Raw genomic sequence first — 17,284 nt, 5'->3', positions numbered from 1 at the left:
GACACTGTGAGCTCAGATGTGCTTTTAAGCCACCAAGTTTGAAAACAAAAAAAATCTGTTCAAACAGATTTAGGGAAGTAATCTTTACCAAAGAGCAGATGAAATGATACTCGGTTCCAAGACAGAGAATGAATTCACCCAGGCCCACGCAATGGAATGAAGAGGGTGGGCCAGCCACTGGGAACAAGTGGGAATGTAATTCAGTGAAGTTCCTCCAGGGGGCACCAGCCATTCTTGTTCAGTGTGGTGCCCTCAGCACACAGCATCATGATTGTTTCCAGAGCACCGACACTAAACAAATGAATGCACAGAGAGCTGAGTGGACGGATACCCTTATGGCACATGTATCAGTCAGTGATCATTTTTACCCATGAACACAGACCATTACTTCATATTTGCGTGACAGTCAAAATGCTAGGGGGGAGGATCAGCCCAAGTTTTCAGGTATTTCCCCAAATTTTATCACAGTAATGTGACAATTAGAAAATGTAACTGCAGGAAAGTGTGCAAGAATTTGCTCAAGTACCCTGGGTCATTAATTGTGTGCATTTTCTAGGTGAGAAATGGAAAGTTTGACTGCTTTGTCAAAAGTCACCAGCAAATCACTGGAAGGTTGAAGATTATAGTTTTGAGCTGACAGATCTTTCTTGTCAGACTTTCTTTGGACCACCAGCTCCCCAAATAATGACACAAAGATTTATTATTAACTATGGAACCTTGGCCTTGGTCTAGGCTTGCTTCTAACTAACTCTTAGAACTTAAATTAACCCATTTCTATTAATCTACATTTTGCCACATGGCTTTTTACCTCTTCTGTATTCTTTATGCCCAACTTACTTAGCATCTCACTGGCATCTCCACCTCTTTTCTTCCCAGAGGTCCTATCTCTGCCCAGAAGTCCTGCCTAACCTCTCCTGCCTCGCCATTGACCATTCAGCTCTCTTTATTAAGCCAATCAGATGCCTCAGTCAGACAAGGTAAAACAGCAACACATCTTCACACACTTTGCTCAAATACACTGCACCAGATCCTCTTATATCAGACAAAGGAGATTCCTCAGCTGAGACCCCTCTTCCCAGGCATGTCGAGTTGACGACCAAGATTTGCCATCGGAAGATTCAGCATGATAACACTGGTAAAACTACATATGGAGCCATCTTCATGAGTGTGGGTTACCATAGCTACCAAGCCAGCCTGAAACCCTCCTTGACTCATTCATCTTAGAAGTTGCCTAGGCTTTATTACCCCAGAGCCGCCCCCAGGCAAATAAATACCAACACTAAGAATACTCAGACCCTTAGACCTTGACTTTATGAGGTGACATAGTGAATAAAATACTCACCACTCAAGCATGAGGTCCTGAGTTCAGACCCTTGAAACTCACATAAAAAGCCAAGCATGGTAGCGTACTGCTAAAATCCCAGTATGGGGTGAACGCAAGGTAAGACAGCCTCTCAAAATAACCATTGAGCTCCAGATTAAGTGAGGGGGCCTAACTCAAAAAATAAGATCAAGAGTAATAGAGGAGGACACATAGGCTTGACCTCAGACATGAGCACCCATGTTCAGCACTTGAGTATACACCCATGAATGCACACACACACACACACACACACACACACACACACACACACACTTTTGTCTCTTGCTGTGACTGCACTTTACAAACATTTGTTCCTAGAAGCCTTTTCACTTTTAAAAATCATCGAACTGTACTTTTACACATTTTTATCTCAGTCTAATAAACTTGAGTTTGTATTTTCTGCTATCCTTTCCTCTGACGCTGGAATCAAGGACCAACTGTGTGTGCCTTACATAAGCTCATTACCCTGCAATGATGGCCATCAGAAGGTCCAGAAGGCTCAGCAGGTTCTTCACTTTGGGAGGCTCCAAACCAGCAGGACCGCTAGCTGAGCTATGGAAAATCACCCCATCAACTTCACGGCCCTTCCTGCAGAGCTGCACATACATAATTTTAAGTCCCGTGCTTGTACCTTCTCCAGGGTCCCACACTATGGAAACGCTTCTGTGGGGCCAGAAATGCAGAATGTTTGCCTAGCCTGCATGACGTGGTACATTCCTGTAATCCCAGCACTTGGGAAGCCGAGGTTGGAGTTTCAAAAATTAAAGGTCATCCCTGGCTATATAAGGGGCTTTTTGAGGTAGAACTATCCTACACACACACATATAAAAAAGACCCGGAATGTCTGGTGCAGAGTTCCTGTCTCAGGTTAAGGATGCTGCTTCTATTTTCTTTCTCATTCCAGTAGTTGGACCAGCCAAAATCATCCCCCTCTGGGATGTAGCTAGACCACTTGTCTGGAAGCTGGAAGCTGGCAATGATTCCATTTCCTGGGTGTCTCCTGTTACCTGGCATTGTGTTAGCATGCCCAAGGCTTTGTCTCCTTCAGTCTCTACAGGAACACGTTCTCAAAAAAGCTTTTATTGTCTTCATTCTACAGCAAGAGGGGGGCCAACAGAGAAGTCACATGGCTTCCAGTACACTGTGGTAAGAACAGTTTTCAGGCTCTGGGAAAAGGAACATTCCCCCAGTCCACCGTTCACTTCTCCAGGAACATAGCTCCATTCTGCCACACTCAATGCCAGCATAACTTATTTCAGAAAAATAAAGATCCAAATAACGATGCTGCTCACTTCCAGAATGTTCTGAGACTCCATTCGTCTAAATGCTGGACTCTTTGAGTCCTCTTTGAAACTCTTGATGGCCACACTTTCTCTTCAAGACTCACTTCCAAACACTACCTCACCAGTATATCAACCCCCTTAAAACATTACAAGTAAGTTGCCTGGGCACAACACCTTCCCTTGTGTGACAATATTCTTATGTCACGCGTTTGAACACTTGATCCCCAACTGACGACATTCTTTGGGGAGGAACTTTTAGGAGGCAGTGCCTCATTAAAGGAAATAAGTCCCTGAAGACTGGGCCTTGAGATTTTATAGCCCAATTCTGCTTCCCTTTCACCCTCTGTCTCCCAGTGTGGTGTGACCAGCTGCTACCACAAAGTGCTGTGTCCCCTGAAACTATGATACATATCAAACCCTTCTCTCCTTAAATTGTTTTTGCCAGGTATTTTTCTCACAACAATGGAAGTAACCAGTGCCAACTGGATGATGGTAGAAGACTGCAGAGAGACCCACGTCTATCGCCATGCACAAAACTCAAGTCCAAATGGATCAGAGACCTGAGCATAAATCCAGCCACACTGAACCTCTTAGAAGAGAAAGTGGAAGGTACCCTTGAACAAATTGGTATAGGAGCCTGCTTCCTGAACATAACTCCAGTAGCATAGACACTGAGATCAACAATTAATAAATGGGACCTCCTCAAACTGAGAAGCTTCTGTAAGGACACAGTGGACAAGACCAAATGGCAGCCCACAGACTGGGAAAAGATCTTCACCAATCTTACATCTGACAGAGAGCTGATCTCCAAAATATACAAAGAACTCAAGAAACTAGTCAACAAAACGCCAAATAGACCTATTTTAAAATGGGGTCCAGAACTAAATAGAAAATTCTGAATAGAGGAAATCAAAAAGGCTGAAAGACACTTAAAAAAGTGCTCAACATCCTTAGCTATCAGGGAAATACAAATCAAAATAATTTTGAGATACCATCTTACTCCTGTCAGAATGGCTAAAATTAGAAACACCAATGACAACTTATGCTGGAGAGGATGTGTAGAAAGAGGAACACTCCTCCACTGCTGGTGGAAGTGCAAACTTGTACAGCCATTTTGGAGATAAGTATGGCAGTTCCTCAGGAAAATGGGAATCGGTCTACCACAGGACCTGACAATCCCCCTCTTAGGCATATACCCAGATGATCCACATCCATACAACAAAGACATGTGCTTAACTATGTTCATAGCAGCATTATTTGTAATAGGAAGAACCTGGAAGCAACCTAGATGCCCCCAACTGAAGAATGAATAAAGAAGATGTGGCACACCACACCTACACAATGGAATACTACTCATTAGGAAAAAAAAAAAAAAAAAAACAATGGAATCTTGAAATTCCCAGGCAAATGGATGGAACTTGAAGAAACCATCCTGAATGAGGTAACCCAGTCACAAAAAGAGGAACATGGTATGTACTCACTCATATATGGATTTTAGACCTAGAGCAAAGGATCTCCAGCCTGTAATTCACACCACCAGAGAAACTAGGATACAAGGAGAATTGTAAGAGATCCATATAAGGTCCCTCACAGAAGGGGAAAGGGATAAGATCTCATGAGCACATTGGGAGTAGAGGGGGGCAGTGAGTGGAGAGGGAGCTAGGAGAAAGAAGGGGAGGAGAGGAAAGCACTGGAATGAGGAAGATTGAGTCAGGGGAGGAATAGACTAGAGAAAAGAGAGAGAGAGAGAGAGAGAGAGAGAGAGAGAAAGAGAGAGAGAGAGAGAGACCATAAAAGAGGGAGCTATTATAGGTTTGAAGAGAAAACTGACTCTAGAGAAATGTCCAGAGACCTACAAGATTGACCCCAACTAACATTTTGAGCAACAGTGGAAAGGATACCTTAAATGCCCTTCCCTGATAATAAGATTGATAATTAACTTATCCAACCACCATAGAGCCCTCATCTAGATGGAAACAGAAGCAAACACCCACAATTAAACACTGAGCCGAACTAGAGTCCAGATGCAGAGAGGGAGGACAAGACCAGGCTACAGAAACCCACAGAGACAGCTGACCTGAACAAGGAGGAACTAACGGATCCCCAGACTAATAGCTGGGAATCCAACATTGAACCAACTCAGACCCCCTGAACATGGGTCTCAGTTAGAAGGCCTGGGCAGTCTAAGGGACCTCTGACAGTGGAACCAGGATGTATCCCTGGTACACAAAAGGACTTTGGGAGCACATTCCCCATGGAGGGATATTCCCTTAACCTAGAGGCAGGAGGGAGGGCCTAGTCCCTACTCCAAATGACTTGGCAGATTTAGATGATGACCCCTCCTGGAAAGCATCACCCTACAAGTGGAGTGGGGGGGAATGGGATGGGAGAGCATGGGAAGAAGGGAGAGAAGGATAGAGGGAGGGAGGGAGGGAGGGAGGGAGGGAAGGATCTCATAACTGACACTGTTGATGGGGTGTGGGAGCGATCTTACTCCAAACAAGGAATGTAGATTTGATTGATCAAAAGATGCACTTCAACAGCCTCCTCTAAAGGTTCACAGACACCACTTCCCATGCATTGGATGTCTTGATATGTATCCATAATCCCTCCAGGTCCCTTGAATAATTAAATCTTCATAAGTACCTGTGGGCCACCTGTAAGTGCATCTCTGGGACTCCTGCCTCTAGTCAACCTGCTTCTGGTTGAGACCCAGAAGTAACTATCTGGCTAGTTCTTATTCTTTGGGATAGCCACACACGTGCACACAGAAGGGTAAAGAGCAGGGGCTAACAATGGCTTGTTCTCTAGAGCAGGAGGTAAGCAATATCCTGTGTCTGGATATCCCCACAGGAGATAAGTAACACCCTGTCTCTGGATATCCCCACCAAGGGCTGTGCACCTCCCAGTTTTGATTTTATGGGCAACTTTCTTTTTTTCAAGACAGGGTTTCTCTGTGTAACTTTGAAGACCAGGCTGTGGTCTTGAACTCACAGAGATCCACCTGCCTCTGCCTCCCGAGTGCTGAGATTAAAGGTGTGCGCCATCACTGCCTGGCCATTATGAGCAGCTTTCCAATGACTTATCCTCATTGCTACCCTGACTGAAATTTAGACTCACCTAGATGGCCCACTTCAGGGAATGTCTATTAGGATTTTTGAGGGTGGGGAGACCCACCCTGAAGGTGGCTGATACCATTCCCTGGGCTGGAGTCCCTGACTGAACGAAAAGAAGACAGCAAGCATGAAGTCAGCATTTATCTGTTAGTTTCCTGAGTGCAGCTACAGCAGGGCCAGCAGCATCAAGTCCCTGCCTTCACAGCCTTCACTGCTACACTTTCCCCACAGTAATGACCGAAACCCTCACATGGTGGACCACAATAACCCTTTCTTTCCTGTAGTTGCTTTTGCTCGGTGTTTTGTTCTGGCAATGGGAAAAGTGACCAGTGTGAACGTACTCAATGGCTCAACCCAAATAAAGGAAATCTTAATATGTCTCAAGATTTCTCTCCTTAAAGCTTCATTATATTTTATGTGCATCAGCGTTTTGCCCGAGTTCATGCCCGGTGCCCCGAGAGACAGGAGAAGAGCATCTGTTCACCTGGGCTACACGGACAGACAGTTATAAACAGCCGTGTGGGTGCTGGGACTCAAATCCAAGTCCTCTGGAAGAGCAGCAACTGCTCCTACCCACTGAGCCATCTCTGGAGCGCTTGAAATTCTTATACCTGTCAGATTCTTGTCTTGTTCTTTTATATCTCTGACACTTTGTCATTTCTACAAAAAAAGAAAAAAAAACACAAGACATGAAAACTCAAATTGGGTCATTGCAGAGGACAGATGTGCAGTCCGTTGAAGTCTTCCTTTGGTGCGTTAATATCATTTGCCCCATCAAAGTGACCACCTTGGAGAGCTTAATTTCCTGACTCCTCCCACGCCCCTGGCTTCTCTCTTTCAATGTTTCCTATTATAGGAATGGTACAGATTCTATCCCAAAGGCCTCTGTTAGCCACTCAGCCCATCTGCATAAAACCTGTGCTACCCACAAACAAACAACCCACATCTCTGAGCCTCAGTTTCCCTGCCAGGACCGTTAGAATGTGACTCCCTCCCCGTTCAAAGAACAACTGCAATGCTGCAGAAAGTTCCCAGCATGCATCACAGCATTTGATCCCACCCCCATGTCTTCCTTTCTCCAAAGGAAGACGGGAAACGAGACTTCGGAAGTAGCAGTTAGATCAGGAAGGGCATAACGGGCAGAATAGTTTAGGGGGGAAATGGATATCGGGCTCAGTTAACTGAAAATGAGGGCTTGATCTCAAAGAGTGTGAGGCCAGCCCTGCCCCGCCCTCCGCTGAGGCCTTACTCTTTGCCATATCATTTCTCTTAAGCGTGAGTTGTCATCAGAGTGACTTCTGTGATGGAAGCCTCCCTGTGTTCCAAATCCAGCGGAAATGACCCAAATTTTACATCAGTTATACTTCTAAAGTTTATTCTCCCTTTTCATACTTGTGGAAATGCAAAACTTAACCGAGTGGAGCATATGTTTCTTAACTGTGTCTACTTTTCCCAGGGCAAACTGATACTACTGCTAACTGAAGGGAGGTGGATGCACAGAGAGAGAGAGAGAGAGAGAGAGAGAGAGAGAGAGAGAGAGAGAGAGAGAGAGAGAGAGAGAGAGATATGAAGAGAGGCGCATGCACGCGCACACACCCATCACCTCTCAGGGAGCCCTGCCCCTGTTCAAAGACAGCTCCCTTTTGTTGGCAGCAATGCGCCAGCTGACCGACTCTTTTGAGCCACACAACAAAAGGACATGCACAGAGGCCGCTTTCAAGACCTCATCTATGGTTAAGGCCACCCCTTTCCAGACAAGCAGGGTGGCTGTCAGCTGCCGGCCACATTCCAGGAACGGGAGGCCGGGAGGCAGCGTGTGCCCTCTGCCCAGAGCTGCCTCAGCACCGCCCAGCAAAGGCCAGGGCCTGCATCCCACAGGCGACATTCCTCCGCAGTACAGCTGCACTTAAAGTTTCAACACATCCTATTGTTCTGCTGATTTAATTAGGCCTCTAGGACACTGTGGTTGTGCCTGACAGCCACCACGATGCCAAAGCTCAGACACTCGAGCTCTTGGGTTATGCCATCTGAAAATTCTGGGCCAGTAGCAAAAAACTGTTCCTTTTGAGGTAAGGACAATCAGAGTAAAGCTCACTTTACTGACAGGTGGGTTTTCTTCATTCTCTTCTTGTCCAAACAAAAGGATATGGCAAATAGAACGTCCCCTTTGCAGACACAAGCAAGTCTCAACTCCACGCATGCCAGCTGGGGGAAAGTTTCTGACTATTTTAAACTTCACTGTCTCAGCAGTAAAATGCATATAAAAATCCACATCTTCCTCAAGTGGATGCAGAAGGCTGAGTTAAACAAAGTGCGGTGGAGACTTGGTACTGCACCCAGGCCCTCAGAAAAGCTCCAGGAACATTAGGCGTTATTAATTTTACCAGAATGTATGTAACACTGGAAAACCATCCAAAACCACTGTTTTATCCCTGTTACCGGAACCTCCTCTTTACCATATATTCATCCTTTTCCCTAACACTTTCAGAGGAAATGACTTACAAACCTGAACATGATTTGAACAGCGACTAAGAGATGATATATCACTTCTGCTGTTACAGTTACCGTTGATGACACTGCTATTACTACTGAGTAAGAAATAAACTGTAGTACTTGAGATAGAAATCAGTTAGCTGAACTCATCTGATTACCCTCTATGCTCTGTTCTAAAAGCCTATTTGTTGTTGTTGTTGTTGTTGTTGAGACAGGATCTTGTTATGTGGTTCCGGCTGGCCTGGAACTCTTTGTAGACCAGGCTGGCCTCAAACTCATACAGATCTTCCTATCTCTGCCTTGTGAGTTCTGGGATTAAAGCTGTGTCCCTCCGTGTCTTCCTCTGCTATATGAAACTTTAAGAGCAAAGAGACAATGAGGTTTACTGTGGATTGAGATAAATTATGGTCACAATTTAGCTAAAGCAGAAGTACCCAAATTAACAGCCACATGGAAAAGACTGCCCAGCCCACCCCACCCATTTTGTAAATAGATTTACTGAAGCACAACCCATTCATAGTTGCTGACCATATTTCAAGAAATAATGTAGCTTACAGATACGCTTATGACCTATAAAGCCTAAAAGAGAAAGTTTTGCTGACCTTGAGTCTGAAGAGATGTGCTGGGTTAAAACCAGCATCTGACACCATGATATTATGGTGACACAGTGTGTTCACCAGTAAGCAGGCTTTTGTTGTTGTTATTGTTGTTTTGGTTTCTGGGGGGGGGGTTGTTTTGTTTTGCAGGAATGAAATACCTGAACAAACGCAGAAACAGGAAACACTTGATTGATTGTCGTCCCTGACCACAGGGCTTCATGAAGTCACAGCCACCTCATACTGGTGTGTCAGCTCTGCTGTTATCCTGGAGTATTGTCTGAACCATTGTTGCAAATGAATGGGACATAAATATTGCTTGGAAATCAGATGATACTGAGTTCCTGCCAGCGGGCTCCAAGTGTTCCAAGTTCTGTTCCTATAGGGGCAGGGCAGGGGAAGATGGTGACTGCAGAGTATGCATCAGATTTTACATTGAGGTCATGCGGGGAATAGAAAGCAAAGGAGAAAGATGACAGCCAAGGACTAAAGGATGTACTCGTCTCTAGCAGATCCAAGGAAACAAGAAGGTCCTCTCCATTCAGAGATCAGAACAAAACTTAGACGAATGTTGACTTAGATTTGTTTAGGATTTAGGATGGGCTGCACACACAATTGTGAGCTAAAATTTCTCTCAGAGTTCCTGGTCTAACAGTGTGTGTGCTCAGTCATCCTCCGTGGAATGGAATGGGCCTTTCTTTATCTTTGACCTCTACATCTATCCACACGAGTTTAGCACATTGTCAGGTGCGCAGTAACCTTGAGCAAGACAAATGAATGAATTGATTCAGGTGGCACAGGCTGTAATCCCAGCACATGAGAGGTTGACGTAAGAGCATCACCACAAAGCTGGGTGTGATGGTGCATGCCGTAATCCCACACTTAGGAACTGGATGCAAGAAGATGAATACAAACCCTTTCTGGGGTATATACGAGACTTTGTTTAAAACAGACACTGAACAACTGGATGGATGGTAAACATTCACTATTCCTATGTATTAAGTAACCTCTGTCTGCCGTGGAATAACATGCACACCAGAAGGATGTGGTAGGTGACTGCGTGCCCACTGTCTAATGATTGGCTAAATGACTGAATGGAGAGGAAGGGGGCAATACAGAAAGAAACAGCGAGCACTGGAGTTGGAAGAAAGTTTGCCTACTTTACAATTTTGCTTACAACAAGACCAGCTGACTGGCTTCCACAAAAAGGAAAAATAAAAATATCACACACACACACACACACACACACACACACACACACACACACACACACACACCAAGGTTTGCTGTGTGCAAAGATCTAAGCTAACAGAGGAAAAGGAAAGGGCCTTGAGAGCGAGGATACACGTGTTGGATGCATCCCATGCTTAGGGAAGCTGACTCCTCAAAAACCCAGGACCTGATGAGTGCTCAGGAAATCCTTCAGCCATGTCAGCACCTAATAGCAACCTGGAGCATTGATTTACTAGGGCAGAGCACTGTTCTGAGGATCCAGGCAACGACAGAGACAGTCACAGGCGAGGACCTCTATCCAAGCAGCCTTCATTCTCCTGTGCATCATAGGAGGCATCACCCACAGGCAGTGGTTGGCCCCAGTGTGCACCCAACCCAAGACATAAGCATTCCACCTGAAACCGGCAGACTCTGGACTCTCAGTGTGTGATACCTCGTGATATTAATTCTCCTTTAAAAATAATTAGTCCCCCCAAGAAGTGGCAATGGACTAAAAAAATCGTCTGTCTGTGAAGATATAAATTTTGGGATAGTTTCTAACAACAGTTGGAGCTAAACGGATGCATGTGCATATGTTGGCTTTAGCTGACCTCTGACCTTGAAGAGGTCAAAGGCTGGTTTGGTTCATCTGACCTCCGCAGGCTGGTGAAATACTACAGTAAAACCCCAGCATGGCAAGGAATTATTAGCTTCAACTCACTCCTACTGATTTGCCTGCCTCAATATCCTAGGGTGCTTTTGACAGTGTGATTTTGAGGGGCTGAAGCAATCCCACATGACTTGACGGGGGAACATCAGTACACCCCTGCAATCCATCCTGCTAGAGGAATATCCTTTACACAAGGCTTGAAACCTCCCATGAGCCAATTTGCCCACGTTATGCTATGCTGAAATGACGAAGACACCAGAGTGGCCAATGGGCTTTCAGTACAGGTGAGTCACCTCTGTCCGCTCTGACCATCGGCCCTGCTCACTTTAAGGTAGGGTCTCACTAAACAGCCTTAGCTGGCCAGGAGTTCTCTATGTAGACCAAGCTGGCCTGGGATGAAAAGTGCGCCTCAGGCAGGTCCAGCATCAACCACAGGCCCTCTGTGGCAATGTCTCATTTTGACAATGAGGAGACAGCAGCTAGTCTGGGCAAACCACACAACCACAGATCACTCTTAACTTAAACATCAAATGCTGGAATTTTGGGCTGCCTGAACTGACAGGATCAGAACAGGGCCTGGCATGGGGTAAGTTTGCAGAGTGTTAGTTGTTATTTTTATTTTTTCCAAGCCTGGGTTTCTGCTCCAGGCTTCATGGGGTACAGAAAAGGGAACACTGTGCCTCTGTCCTCAAGAAATTCACAACTTGTGTGGGAGACAGACACACAGATGGGCTGCAATGTGTGTGACTGGGCTTTTGTTTCATGGTGCACAACAGTCAGGAAGAAGAGGAGAGGGCGTCTTCCTGGAAGACATAGCATTAGACTCAGCCTTGAAGGGCTAGACTGCAGGGACAGGCTCAGCCACTCACTGCTTGAACAACCCTGAAGGGCAGAAAGGGTGAGTGGAAACCCCAACCTCTGGCACCAACATGAACTTTGACAGCCTCAGGTGGATGAGGGCTCCATCATCATCCAAGGCAGGGCCCGGGCTTTTGGAACATTCCCTCTGAGCCTGGGACTGCGCAGCACAGTGATACACCCTCCCACAAATTCTCCCTACAGAACCCCTGAACCTATATGCTGGGACAGACAGGCCCAGGATGACCCAGGGTGTGATGTGGGAAGAGCATCGAGGCAGCAGAAGTGGGCACAGTGATGGATCGGACGGAGACCACGCATCCCTGGGAGTTTCGCAAGGCACAGAAACCCCAGTCAGGTCTCTGCCTCGGCCCCTCCAGGAAATCCTGTCACTCAGCCAGGACTTATATACAGCTCAGACTGGCCTGTCCCACCCAGCTCCTGTGGAAACCCCACCAGGCCTCATCTTATCTCCCTTCTAACCAGAGGAAGGAAAGGATTCGAAAGAAGACAGGGGCATGAGAAAGAACTCCCCGGGAACTCATCAACGCAAGTGAAAATAGCTAACCCACCCTGCCCTGGCCTGGCAAGGGAAGGAGGCAGCATTTCCTCAGCATGATACAGCCTTTAATTCCCCTCTTCCTGGGGTTCCTTGTGCAAAATACCTGCTCCCCAGCTGAAGCCACAGGGCAGGTAAGAAAAACTTTCCTGTGTTTTCACTTGCTGATGTCTTTGTTTTCCCGCATTGTCTTGGGCAAAATTCCCTGCCCGGACTTCATAAAAGTCAAGAGAAAACTCACAGAATAAGTTCCTGAACATGAGATGCTGTCCTTGTATGATGATGCACTGCGCCGGCTATTTCTCTGAAGCTGGAATCTCTGATTTCAGTGCTGACGTCTCTCTTCCCCTGACAGAGCTGCATGCTCTGGGTTTTCTCTGGGCCACCTGGTACTGTGGGTACCCCCATCCCATCTTCCCAAATGTAGAAACTAAGCGCTGCTGTGGGAAGGTGCCCAAGGGAATTCCAGGGTAGATTGATGATGCCTTGTTGATGAAAGCAATCATCAGAAACATTTCCCGAACCCATCAGGCACTCACACGTGCCTTCTGCCCTCCTCAGGCTGTAGTGCAGGACTATGGTGACCTTCCTTTGGGCCTCATTCAGTACATCAGTACTCAGGACCCCAGAGTCGCTCACACAGGCACCACCGCAGATTGAATCTCAGTGAGCAGCAATCTGGGGTGATTTATTTAAGACGGGTTGGGAGTATCTGATCTCAGCAGCAGACAGAGCTGCAGCTGACGCCAGTCCACTCTAGCTGTGCTCTGAGGGCACCTCTCTGAGAACATGGCAAATTACATGATGGGTGCCTCTCCAGCCCAGAAGTTAGAGAAGGCTACATTTGATCTACATTTTCAGAGGAAGGGCCATAGGGCTGTCCATTGCACTAGCCTCAAGCAAGTAAGTTGACTACTCTCCAAGCTTCCATTGCTCCCAAGACAGAGCTCTGCAAATGGTAGACATTGCTGTCACCATTAACTTCAGCATGGAGGGCTTGCTTCTGCGCAGACACTCAGCCTGGACTGCCATTCGAAGCTGAGTTTGTTCTTTCCATTGGTTTAAGTTTATAAAATAGTCATTCCATTTGGACACAGTAATTTGAAAGCCAGATGTGTGTGTGTGTGTGTATATCCATATATATATATGAATATATATATATATATATGGATATATATATATGGATATATATATATATATCCTGGGATTGAACCCAGGTCTTTGAGTATGCTGGAAGAGTACTCTATGAACTGAGCTGCATCCCCAGCCCAAAGAATTTCTTTAAATGAAGTTAAATTGGGCATATTAAGAAGGAAAAATAAACATGACATCAACTTACCCATCTACCCAAAGAGGGACTCCAGTGTAAATGAAACCCTGCTTTTAGAAATATTGGATCACATCACTAGAGTTAAAGAGAGTGTTGCTCAATATTCTACAATAATACCCAGGGGCACATTGGTTCACAATGATCACCAAATGGAAGATTCTAGTAAAAGTCGAGGTTGTTTTTTTCTATGCCACGTGGGTGCTTGGAGAAAGGGCCAATTAAGGAGCCAAGAGGCTGATAACTCATATGTGACCCTGGGCAAGTCATTGCATATTCCAATCCATCTTCGTTCCTCACCTTCACCACCTCTGCGATGACAGCTGTGACCCTTGCCCTACTCTCTGGAGCAATGCAAATGACACCTTTGGGAGGCGGCACAACCATACTTTGCTCTGAGCCTGGAAGGTGCCTCCCTCTGCAGACTTTACATGTCCTGATGAACGTCCAGGTGTGAGGATGTTTCCATCACACCTGACCAGTGCTGGCCTGCTAGGATGACAAAGAAATATGAGGCATGACCCTGCCCTGTCTGAAATCCTTTAATAGAGAGCAAAGACTAACAATCGGGGCACTAGAGTTGCAGCTCCATTGGTACAGTGTTTCCCCAGCATTCGCGAGAGCCTGAGTTGTATCCCTGGGTAAGCACATACTCACTGTGATGGAGCATACCCGTGCTTGGGAGGAAGTGCAGAAGGATGTTTGAGGTGGGTGTGGCTACTCAAAACCTTTTCTGGAAAATGACAATAACAGACTGCTGGAAGACTTGAAGTTGAGCAAAGGAAAGAATGAGTATAGTGTCAGGGAAGAGATGTTGGGTAGGGGACAGGACATTCCCATGAGGTCAGATCACCACCAGGCTCTGAGGACGGATGGAGTAGAGCTTCAGAAGCCATCATCCATTACCATGCTCCTCCAGGCACTAGGCCAGACAGCTTGCACCTGGCACATCCCAGAAAGTTGGCTACTAATGTCTCCCTTTTACAGCTAATAACAAAGAGTAGGAGCTCGCTCAAGGCTGCACCCTTCACAGGATGCAGAACTTGATCCAGGCTCCACCTTGTGCTCTGAGGTTTAGTCTGCCTTTTGCAGACTACATGAATGACAGGGAACCCTATCCAGGAAAGTCAGCTCAGGAGCAACAGGGGACAAAGTCTGCCTGTGGCATTCAGTTAAGCAGTTAATCCTGGGCCACCTTATGTTGTCAAATAGCTATTCCTAATGTCCCCAGTGGGTTAAATTAATCAACACATATTTGCTGGACAACGCTGCCATGTGTCATGTCAACATTCTAAGGGCTCAGGCTAGAGCAATGAACAACATGTCCTTGCTCTCATGCTGCCTGATTGAATAGAAATCTAAATCCTACACATCTCTCTAGAACAGAAAACTGTCCACCATAGCCTTTAGCACAGTACTGGCCCCACAGAAGATATTTCTATGGATGCTCCCATAGCATCCACAGCATCCCTGAAGACAAGTGATCTATAGACAATGATCTCAAATAACCCACTGTAACATTAAGCCACATGAAACAGGTCCTCTGCAAGACAGCTCAGGCTCCTCACTTTGACAAGTGTGAGTCCTGACATCACCCTACCTTGTGGGGCTCCAGGTTCCAGAAGCAGTATCATGTCCACGCCCACATCCATGGCAGACATTGCCCACTGATCCAGCACTCTTTCCAGAGAAGACTGAAAGAAGCAAGCCATGTCGGAGTTCCTTTTGCACGGGTCCGTGAAGGAAAACGGTCCCACCAGGATGAATTTTAGGTTTAGTTAAACAGCTGGGGAATCAATTAAAAAAAAAATATTGTTCACAATTTGCACCTCTTAGCAAGTCAATAATTGAAGCTGTTTAAAGGAACCCATTTGCCCAAGCAAGTCTCAGCTATGAGACATCTTGGTCTCCCAAGCCCTCTCAGAACCTAGTTTTGTTTGCAAAGTCTCTGAAGCCTTCAGGAAGAACTCAGATAAGAACCAAACATTTCAAACAGAGGTAGCAGTCACAAAAAGCAGTTCAAAGCCTAAGTGCTAACACTTGGAATTCAAGCCAGCTGCAATACCCTGTGGGATCTCTCACTAACAAGCCAGTTGGTACTAATCAACCTCGTTGATTAGCCACTCCTGACTTTAGTGAGATGAAGCAGGTAAACTAGCAGCCTTACAAGATACTGTGCCAGGCTCTGATAACAGGAATTGGTGTTCTTTGCTGTATTTGCACAGGCAAAAAGGTGTGATAAGAAGTCTTTTCTGACAATCAGGACGGAATGCCAAGCCTGCTCAGTTAATTTTGAAGCCAAGTGTCCAGATGGTTATGTCAAGATTACCAATGGCTCTGTCGGGGTTCGAGATTGCAGGTACTCGTTAAGAGAAGATAAGTTTTCCACGTCCTGGTACCCTAACAATTGTGACTCCAAATGGGAGCACCCTGTCTCCAACACTGCAAAGTAATTCCAGGATTTATCTCTTACTCCAAGATTACACTGAGCCCAAACTTAGGTAACTCACATTCTATGGACTTGAGTCTAAATCGTTGTGACTGTTGACTCACACTTAAATGCAAAATTGTGTTTGTACATAAGCACTCTTCTTTTCTTCCCCTTGCCCTTCTATGTGTTTGATTGGATCTTGTTTCATTTGAAAATGGTTCTAGAACCAGGGCGATGGCTCAGTGCACACATGAGAACCTGGGGTCAAATCCTCAGCACCCATGTAAGAAACAAGATGAAGCTATGGGTGCCTGTGACCCAGCACTGAGAGCCAGAGAAAGATGGGTCTCTGGACTGGTCTGCCAGCCAAGCCCAAATGGCAAGTTTCCAGGTCAGTGAGAGACCCTCTTCCAAGGAGACAAGGCAGAAAGCGATGGAGGGAAACACCTGACATCCTGCCCTGGACTCCATCCATGAGTATGAGCATGCATATCTACACACTCATGCACGAAACACACATATACACCATAGACAGATGATAGATAGACAGATTACATGGATAAATAAAATAGAGTTCTAATTTTAATATGCTAAAAAAAAAAACTTGTAGGTCGTCTTGGCTACATATCAGGATCCTTTCTCAAAAGCAAAAGAAATTTGTTAAGCCTTGGGTCTAGTGTTTATTTTGCTAATAAGCTGTGGGACCTGATATTAATTAGAACCAATGATGTTGGATAGGAAAATGTTAGCCTTGTTGGACTGTCTGTATTACATTCCTGAAGGTCACTTTTGGTCCAGAACTCATAATTCAAGGCTGCTTTCTCCCGAAGGGGACAAGTGGATCTGCACTCCTACTAACAGGTGTAACTAGGCGGCTCAAAGGCTAACACAACTTTCTACGTATTCACCCAACCAATTTAGAAATTAGGCATCGTTCAATGAATTAAGTTGAGTTTATTTATGTACTATATACATGTGTACATGTTTGGTGTGTGTATATGTGTGTGCATGCGTGTGTGTGTGTGTGTTCATGTGTGAGGACAGAATTGACATTGGGTGTGTTCCTCAGTCACTGTCCATCTTACATGTTGAGACAAGGCCTCTCATTGAAGCTGGAGCTCACTGTTTCAGCTGGAATAGCCGCCCAGAGAGTTCTAGGAAGCCTCTGGTCTGTTCCTCCAGTGCTGTGGCTACGGGAGGGCCCCACAGTGCCCAGCATTTTAAGGACACTGGGCATCCAGACTCTGATCCTCAAGCTTGCACAGCAGACACTCTACCAACTGAGCCATTTTCCAGCCTAAGTGAGTTCACTTTTAATTCAAGAATGACAAATTACTATTTTAACATGAGTGAAATGAAACAGCATTGTTATATAA

At 45.7% G+C, this 17,284-nt stretch overlaps 1 protein-coding gene across 1 annotated transcript in view; it reads left to right on the top strand.

Moving 5' to 3' along the window:
- Positions 1–12,206: 12,206 nt before the first annotated feature.
- The window catches only part of Stab2 (stabilin 2), a 147,061-nt gene continuing 141,983 nt past the window's right edge, over positions 12,207–17,284 (top strand). Inside the window, exons 1-2 of the mRNA XM_051206213.1 lie at positions 12,207–12,284; positions 15,703–15,836. Coding sequence (XP_051062170.1) covers positions 12,207–12,284; positions 15,703–15,836 — 212 coding nt within the window. The remainder of the gene's footprint in view (positions 12,285–15,702; positions 15,837–17,284) is intronic.

The sequence above is a fragment of the Phodopus roborovskii genome, unplaced genomic scaffold (genome assembly GCF_943737965.1).
Source record: "Phodopus roborovskii unplaced genomic scaffold, PHOROB, whole genome shotgun sequence".
Classification (NCBI taxonomy): domain Eukaryota; kingdom Metazoa; phylum Chordata; class Mammalia; order Rodentia; family Cricetidae; genus Phodopus; species Phodopus roborovskii.
Note: the sequence above shows the minus strand (reverse complement) of the source record. Positions and strands in the feature narration are given on the sequence as shown.